Genomic DNA, 9,566 nt, shown 5'->3' with positions numbered 1-9,566 from the left:
TATATATATATATATACATATATATAAATGATTCATTACTTTTATTAAAAGGCTAATGCCTATAGACCTACATTTGTTTTTCAATTGTTGCCTCCTCATCATGTCTGATCTCAAATTGGGCACAATGTGAGTCAGAACTGCTACTGATTTTAAAATGGGCGTGTTGTCTTAATAATTGAACATATTAACTGAAAACAGTCCACTAAAATGATGTCAAATAAATTCATGGCTCTCAGGAGGACAACTGCATTCATGATAACAGTAATAACTTTAACCAAACAGTTATTACGTGTCTCCTCCCTCTTAGTATTTAAGGAGCTGCTCTATCCATGAAGGTCTCTGATTTGTTGGAAGGAGAATCGTTCAGTTCTGACTCTGAGAGGTTTAAAGTTGAGAGGCTTTTCTGTTTTAAACACTTCGATTTAAACAATATTTAACACTGGATTATGGATAATGACGGACTCTGGCCAGTTTCATCTCCAAATGCGACTGACCTTTAAATGTGAGAATTTAATAAGCTTCTTCTCGCTTTAAAAGTAATTCTTTTGCAACTTAACAGATGGTAATCTAATGCATTCTGTTTGATTGACGCTCATCTCTCCTTACTTCCACAGGTGCGCATCTAGGCTGAGGAATATTATTAGTCATTATAACAAACTACAGTCGGGTTTCTGTGTTCAAGCTACTGGAGGACACAATGAAACCACTGCTGCTCGTGTGCGCGTTTCTGCTGCCTCTCCAAACGCTGGCACTGCCGGTGCGCAACAGGTGAGTTTTACGCCCGGTTCACCGGTGTACCGATATGAGCCGCACGATATGCAAAGTAAAAATCTAGAAATGCCTGACTGTTTAATTGCATAGATACGGTAAATATTATGCCCAGAGGCAAAGTTTGGAAATGTGGGTTTAGAGCCCGTGCGGTATTGCTCTCCAAATTAGTTGGAGGATGATGTCATCTATTTGTTTATGTGAGTTGCGTAATTAAGTTTAGTTTAAGTTTAAGTGTGCATACATGTGTTGCCTGTACTTCTAAATGAGAAAGTGTCACATGACTGTCTTCAATTGGCACAGAGCGCGCGAGAGAGACGTGCAACCTGCAACGTAGTTTCTCAGATTTCCACACTGTCACTGCTTAGTCATGACACAGAGTGCGCTATTTCTAACCCTGACTAGAAGAAATATGAATAATGCAAGTGAACTATGCCTTCTTTAGACGTCATCATACCTGCATGCCTCTTTTAGTGGCCCAAAAATAGTATTTGGACATTTAGCCACATTTAAAATGTATGGATGCATGCACTGTATTACACAACAAAATATCACACCATGTTACAAATGTAAAAAAAAAAGAAAAAAGAAAAGACAGAACAAGCACATTCTTTATTTGTTGGCAGAGGCCACTTGGTTTGATACTTTGTTTTTTGATGCAAGGATATTCATACATATTAAGTGTGGCTTACTGTAACAGTCCAAATATACTTTTGGGGGCCACTATACCTGTTGTTTTGGGAGGTTTATAATCTCAGTGCTAGATTTAAAGGAAAACGCTTGGTTCCAGTGAGGCATTTACAATGGAAGTGAATGGGGGCCAAATCCGTAAACACCAAAATACTCACCGTTTCAAAAGTATAGCCACAAGACATAAATAATATGCATGTTGGCATGATTTAGTGTGATGTAATCCCTTACTAATCTTTTCTGTGTAGTACTATGCAATTTTACAACTTGTTAGCATGACGACATAATGTCGTAAACACTAAAATGACCATAAAATTATGATATAAACAACTTTACAGCTGAAATAATACAATAGCTTTAACAGAAGAATAATTAAAAAAAACCCTCCAAAATTGGCCCCATTCACTTCCATTGTAAGTAGTCCACTGGAACCTTATGCTTTATATATATATATATATAAGAAAATGGATGCGTCAATATAATTCTTTGGGTGGTAATCAATATTACATCACAAATGCTATCGATTGAGCTTAACTTGAATTGAACCAAGCTCAGTGGCTCCCTCTCCTGATGGGTTGGAAAGGTTCTTCACTGTGGCCTTCAAAGGGGCAACAAGCTTACAACATAAATCTGAACAAACTGTACGTGTGAAAGGTCAAATGAACGGTGAGCTCACAAACACTCAGTGATTGAGGACTTTAATGTTCAGCTGCAAATTAAATCCTCTTTTGCTCACACATGCACCAGGGAGAATGTGGATTTAGGCCATTTCTCACCCAAATTAGCTCTCTCTAGCCCCATTTTTAAAATGTGCCTCTCAAAGAGTGGATTGCAACATCAGTTTGTGTGATTAAGTTGGATACTTCTTCATTCTAACACCTCGCTCTCTCTCAGGCCCCATGCAGTGCACTAATGTGGGAACTCTCCTCAACAATCTTTCTCTTTCTCATCCTGAAACTTCTAGATATAGTTTCCTTTCTCTAATTTTCTCTTAGTTCGTCTCCATTCATCCTTAAAGCAGAATAAAACACCACAATGCACTCTTCACCTGCTCTGTCTTCTAAGAAACTCTTCACCCTATTGCTTCCATATTCACAGACCTCTATGTGTGTGCACGTATGTGTGTGTGTGTGTGTGTGTGTAATTTAGCACCTCAATCTGAAGTCTGTGAATGAACCAGTGAAGCAGTAGGACTTTAGCTCGGTGCAGAGGCTTATAAGGGTTTATGTTGGGACAGGGCTATTGTGTAACCACGACGGCCTGTTGCAAGTCTATCATGTTTTGCTCTCCTGGCCAATTTCACTTTGGCAGACTTTCATGATGTAGTGGAGGTGTTTCTTATCTAATCTGCAACAACGGTGTATTAAATTACATAAGAAGCAGGTTTTAATCAGGACGGACGGATGGACGGACAAACAGATCCTTTTCAATATTTACAATATAATAGACCCAACTCAGTGTCAATAGCTCTAAATTACTATTTGTTACAGACCTGTACTAGCCACGAACCCTGGCGGTTCCACATCTCCGGTTCTACTAACAGAACCTGTATACTGTTCCAACACAGAACGAAATACCAGCTATTCAGGTGCTGCCCGTACGTGTCTCTCTTTCAAAACCAGTTAGCGCACGTGCTCTCATACACTTAGTTGTGGGTTTGAATCCGGCTTGCTACAATCCCAATTCCTCCTCTTCACCCTAAATTGAATCATCTCTCTACTGTGCCATTAAAAAGTGGCATAAAGGCCAAAATAACCTCATTCCAAGCGTTGACCAAAGGTGTACATAGGACTAATGTCATAACCATTTAAATACTCTTTACAGTTTAGCCCATAAACTACTGAGAGTCATAGTGACCAGGAATGTTTTTAAAGCTTGCATACATGGGAGAAGTGATTGTGATTTGTATACAGCTGCAGTTATGCATTTGTTTGAACCAGTCCAGACTAATCCCGTTCAGATACATTCTGATAAGGATTAGAATTAAAGACGAAAGCATTACCCTATATCCCCTGCTTATACGCAACATAAACACACACATTGAAAATCCCAAACAAAATCCATGCACGCACACACATATGCATACAGATACATGGCTATCATGCACACTCAAGGCCACGTTAAATAGTTCAGTGTTAATTAGAATAGATATTAGAAACTTTTGAATATTCAAAAAGCTTTGCTCTGTTTGCTGTCAATTTCTGGCTCAATCAATGGCTTGAGTTTGGCAGATGAGGGTAGTATTTGGGAAATATATCACTATTTTTGCAATACCACTTGGTACCTCTAGAGGCACTGAAAATACAAACTTCACATTGTAGTACTAAGAGTAAACCTCAAATATAGCAAATATAGTGCTACAACAGTCACAAGTCCTCTTAAAGACAACAGAGAGGTAATTCTGTAGAAAACTTTAGCCAACTTTTACTCTCTCAGTCTAAAAGTTTATATACTCACTTATCTTTCTCAGTCAGACCTCATTTACTGTTTTATTTACTGTTATATTTACTGTCATTTACCATTATACTGTATTCCTGAATGTCTCATGAGAAGACCAAGACAGAGAGAAGACAAGACCAAACGTTGGAAATAAAGGAGTGCATGTCCTAGAGTGAGGGAATTTTAGTGCATGCCACACATAGCTGCGAATACAGCAAAAGAAACACTCACTTTCACAGAGAGACTCAATTAATAACAGGCTTGAAATACTCCACCTAAAATGGTATTAATGCTGCCAAGCCTTGTAAAAGTATTCTCAAAAAGAGCAAATCCGAATATGATATGTATACTTCTGGCTAACGAGGCTGTGATGGATAAACTTAGTCTCTTCAATGGCATACACTGTATAAAGCTGTATAAAAGGTGCTCGGTCCTAGATCTAATTTTAAGGAGATTTTTGTCTGCTGAAATTTTTTGGAAAGATGTTCCATCAGCTGAATGATCAACACCAATTTAAGCAACAGTACAACCTATTAAAGAGACTCCAAGTCTATCCCTTTTAGCCTCATTTTCATTCCCATCGAAACTCAAATAGGGTGCTACTAAAATATGATTTTCTGGTCTTAGCTGATCTGTTGGCTGGTTTTAGAGGGCTTTTGGCTACTTTCAGCTGGTCGGACTGGGAAACCATTTGGCATTCCAGATAAACCAGTGCCAGACTGGGAGACCATCTTAAACCAGCGGCTGTAAAACCAGCAAACCATCTTAGGCTGGCTTAAACTCCCGATTACACCAGCAACAGCTTGACCAGGCTAGAAGGCCATTTAGACCAGCTGAAAACCAGCTTGGCCAGGCTGGGAGACCATCTTAAACCAGCTGAGACCAGCTAAAACCAACAAACCATCTTAAGCTGCTTTAGGCTGTTTCTTTCTTGCCTACCAGTTAAACCAGCAACAGCTTGACCAGGCTAGGAAACCATCTAGACCAACTGAAAACCAGCTTGGCCAGGCTGGGAGACCATCTTAAACCAGCTGAGACCAGCTAAAACCAACAAACCATCTTAAGCTGCTTTAGGCTGTTTCTTTCTTGCCTACCAGTTAAACCAGCAACAGATTGACCAGGCTAGGAAACCATCTAGACCAGCTGAAAACCAGCTTGGTCTGGCTAGGAGACCATCTTAAACCAGCTAAGACCAGCTAAAACCAACAAACCATCTTAAGCTGGTTTAGGCTGTTTCTTTCTTGCCTACCAGTTAAACCAGCAACAGATTGACCATGCTATAAGACCAGCTGAAAACAAGCTTGGCCTGGTTAAGAGACCAGTTTAAACCAGCTAAGACCAGAAAACATTCACAGGCTGGTTAAAGTAGTTATTTTCAGCAGGGTTCTGTGTGAATGTATTAAGAATGTATTGTCAGATGCATTTTAAACAACAGTTTTAGATTTAGTCAGTGTGTGCATGTGTATTAGCTCCAAAGGTAGTCAACCAAATTATTTCTCTTTCTATCACCAGATTAAGTTTTCCCAGAAAACCCGGGAAGCTCCCAGAAACAGGGGGCAGTATTGCCATGGAAACGGTCCCCATTCCTCCAATAGTTTCGAGTACCGGGGCGAGAGAGCGAAGTGCGGTCTGGAGAGCCCTCATGCATAAAGGACCTCCAGTGAGACCGTCCAATCAACACAGCAGCGCTCAGGGACATTTCCGGGAACGCCGGCATGTTCACAGAGAGTCACGGGGTCAGCTGATGCGTGTGGGATGCGTGCTCGGCACCTGCCAGGTGCAGAACCTCAGTCACCGCCTTTACCAGCTGACTGGACTAAACGGAAGACAAGACTCTCCAATCAACCCCAGAAGTCCACATAGTTATGGGTAAGACATTCTGGCTGCATGGTCCATCAGAAAACCCATCCAAAAAATGTGACAACAGTAGACCACAGACACCACCGGACAACAAACAGCATTCAACAGCTGCCTTCAACTACAGGGCTATTCAGGCTGTAGTCCAAAATCCTGGAAGACAATTAGCGTTTTAGAATTTCCTATGGAACCCATAGGAAATTCCTGAGGGAACACATGGCGAATAAGCCTTCTGGTTTTGCTTACAAATTTACAGCTCTATTTAAAGTCAACATGAAATCAAAATATACCCTATTAACTTTCTTAAAGGGATAGTTCAAGTCATCATTTACTCACATGCATGTTGCTACAAAACTGTATGACTTCCTTTCTTGCCTCAGACACCATTCACTTTCATTGTATGGAAAAGAGATGCGATCAAAGTGAATGGTGACTGAGGCTAACTTCTGCCTAACATCATCTTTCGTCTACAATGGTAGGAAAAAAAAAAGGTTTACGCCACATTAGGAAGTAAAATGGGTTATGAAAGCGGATTTCTGTTACAGGTCATATTCAGAGTCTTAAAGTGTACCACTAAGCTGCCTCTCACTTTTAATACTTGATACCCTCTTATAAAGGAGCATCTTGAAGCTTCATTATCTTTACAGTAATCCCACACTGACTGAGAAGATTGCCGTCTTTCTCTCGCTTTCTAATTTGAAACAAATCACCCTTGACTGAGCCAGCCAAAGCCGAACATAGCTTCGACATGCACATCTTGTGAGTAAACATCCTGTTATAGAGTGGCCTCAAAAACTGTTTAGACACTTAAAGGTTAAATAATTTCAGCACAACCTGGTCTCAAAGAATCGCACTACTATACCTAGGTTTTTGCAACCTGATTTTACTATAGTGCATGACTTGTAAAGCGATACATTTTATCGTTTGGATTACAGAACCAACTACAATTACAAGTATGTTCAAGTGTGATCAAATTGCGCGGTGCGATGCTCAGGACTGGGGTACAAATCCTGAAGATCATGCGAGTCAATGTGAGCCGAAAGTGTAATTAAAGCACCACAAAATGACGTAGATGCTTCAGCAATAGTTTTTTCCCCCCTCACATTTGCTTTTTAGGAAATATCTGATTAGGTTTAAGGTAGGGAGGTCGGTTTTGTTGATTTAAAACTCCATAGAGCATTCACCTTAAAAACCTCACCTGTTTGGGATAAAACCTAACTTGCTTTTAACACCATACAGTGGACAATTCATCTCGAAACTGCCACGATATATGTAATGAGCCACGAGCAAAAATGTCGCCAGTCACATAATTATAACGAGATCAGGCTGTTTCTGCACCACTACCGTCGCCAAATGAAATTGCAAAAATAATGACTGCCATTGGCCGGCAAACAGGAAGTTCTGCCCCAAACTCACACCAATGGTTGAGCCAACGTTGACATGTCAGTATGCATAATCAAACAGGGATATTAATAACGTCACAGAGTTTAAACTCTTCGTGGAATGAAACCTACGAATGGCTTGTAGTTGTCTCTGTACATTAAACTAGGAGAAAGGTTTTTAAAATGAAAACATTACACACAGCAGCTGTTAAGTGTCCAAATACTTCTTGGGGCCACTGTATATTCCCATTTAAGCTTTTAAGATGTCAAATTTTCATCCATTACGCTCTCAAACTTTCAACAATGTCTGATCATGTGCATGCCAACAGTTTCACAACATACAAACACAAATACTGTATAAAACATGGGCGACAACTGGCCAAACAGGCACGTGGCCCTAACCAAACAAACACACACACTAGTCTCTCATAGTGGTGTCAATGGTGGAATGATGTGCACTATTATATTCATGAATTACATAGGTCAAATGTTTCCATTAAATATGTAAAGCACTTTAAAAGCGAGATGATTTTATCACCTTCTATAGTGACTTTGACTTGAAGAGATGTTATTTAATTTAACAAAAGTTAACAAAAGCTTTTGAGATGTAAATATTTCTTATGTGTACAGTGACTAAACGTTTGTAGTTATTCATTTCTGTAGTGCATTTACATTTAATTTAGCTGTGTCAATAAACAACACAAATGCATGTTGCCTCACTTCATTTTTCAGTCTCATTTACTTACCTGTAATAGCTTGCAAGCATGCATACACACACACACACACATGTTGGTGCAGCTATCATTATGAGCACTCTACATAGACAAAATGATTTTTATACTGTACAAACTATAGATTCTACTCCTAACCCTATCCCTAAATCTAACCCTCACAAAAAACTTTCTGCATTTTTACATTTTCAATAAAACATCGTTTAGCATGTTTAAGATATTTGAATTATGGGGACACTAGAAAAGTCCTCATAAACCACTTAAACCTGCCCACAAACACACACACACATACACACACACACACACACTTCAGGCAACATTCAAACTGTCGCTGAATAACGAGGCAGGTAAGACTACATTACTTTGGATTAGTGTGTGTGTGTCCAAGTGTACACAAATCATTACCACTCTGAAATTCTGGGTCAGAGTGACACAAGTGCACTTTTATCAATGGCCTATCATGACCTGAAAACAAAGTCTGACTTCAGAATAGCATACTTCCATACTATTCACACTAGTTCAGCCATATCTACAGTATATACAGCAGAAATAGTCAGAGAAGTATGGTAGCATGACATTTCTAAACTCAGAAGTTGGTCAGGGTTAGTAACCTCGATTTTAGATTATTTGAAAGAAAAGGAGGGACGAGTCGAAATAACTGTTTCTGCTGTCGATTCACTTTAACTTGTATTAAACCTGGCATATTATTTTAAGCATGCAGAACTAGTCAGTCAGTCAGTCACATTTATTTAAATAGCACATTTAAAAACAACAACTGTTGGCCTGTCCAATTAAACCAGTTAAAAAAGAAATATAGCATTACAAGATTACCCAAAGCAAAACATACACAAAGAGAGATTAAACAAATACACAAGACAATAAAAGTAATAATGCTACACTTGCATATTTTCAAATGCTAAACCAAACATGTAAGTTTTAAGGAGCGATTTAAAATGATCAAGAGTTGGATATGATTTAATATGTAGAGGCAACTTATTCCAAAGCAGCTGAGCTGCAACTGAAAAGGCTCGATCACCCTTCAATTTTAAGCGTGACCTGGGAACCGTTAACTGCAAGCAATTTGATGGCCGTAGAGGTCTTGAGGATTGATGTAGAGAAATTAGATCAGAAATATTATGAGGTGCCAAACCATGCAAGCCCTTATAAACAAACTTTAAAACTTTGAACTGGATCCTGTATTGAACACGAAGCCAGGAAAAAACTACACTTACTGAACCCTGTGAAATCATTACTTGGACAAATTTTTCTCTCTTGTCTGGAGACCCCTTTAGAATAAAGATACAGAGACCCTGTTACATTGTTTTCCTTGCATCTGGTGCACACACCTTTATGTTGACGGGAGGCCAGACTACCACTTTGAGGTTTTACAGCCATCTGCTGACTGCGACGTTTTAATTCCTAGGAAGTTTCATGGAGCAACTTGGGGAAAAATAGGTAAATCATTTCCAGATGGTTTGCTAACTTCCGCTAGAGTGAATCTGAATGAAACTACCCCTTCCTTTCAACCACATGATCCACATGTGTCAGCCAACCTGATGTCAGGTCACCCAAACTTGCAAAATGATTGACAGACAGAGAGCATTTCTGATTGGCTAAACAAGCGTGGGCCGCTCCCCCAACTCAAAAGTACAAACAATTATTAGTGTGATTGATGTACAGTACATGCAGTATTGTCAAA

At 39.4% G+C, this 9,566-nt stretch overlaps 1 protein-coding gene across 1 annotated transcript; it reads left to right on the top strand.

Annotated features, from left to right (window-relative positions):
* Window positions 1–361: 361 nt before the first annotated feature.
* Window positions 362–5,849, top strand: adm2b (adrenomedullin 2b). The gene is made up of 3 exons (XM_051656138.1): window positions 362–502; window positions 615–768; window positions 5,410–5,849. Exons 2-3 carry the CDS (start codon window positions 698–700, stop codon window positions 5,768–5,770), a joined length of 432 nt encoding a protein of 143 aa, XP_051512098.1. The 5' UTR covers window positions 362–502; window positions 615–697; the 3' UTR covers window positions 5,771–5,849.
* Window positions 5,850–9,566: the final 3,717 nt, after the last annotated feature.

The sequence above is a fragment of the Myxocyprinus asiaticus genome, chromosome 26 (assembly GCF_019703515.2).
Source record: "Myxocyprinus asiaticus isolate MX2 ecotype Aquarium Trade chromosome 26, UBuf_Myxa_2, whole genome shotgun sequence".
Taxonomy (NCBI): Eukaryota; Metazoa; Chordata; class Actinopteri; order Cypriniformes; family Catostomidae; genus Myxocyprinus; species Myxocyprinus asiaticus.
This window is presented reverse-complemented; position numbering and strand designations above follow the sequence as displayed.

What these genes read in the sequence shown, in the direction of transcription:
- adm2b (XM_051656138.1), top strand. Translation starts at nt 698, where the DNA reads ATGAAACCACTGCTGCTCGTGTGCGCGTTTCTGCTGCCTCTCCAAACG. An exon ending in GCACTGCCGGTGCGCAACAG is followed by an intron (nt 769 to 5,409) that starts GTGAGTTTTACG and finishes TTCTATCACCAG; the next exon opens with ATTAAGTTTTCCCAGAAAAC.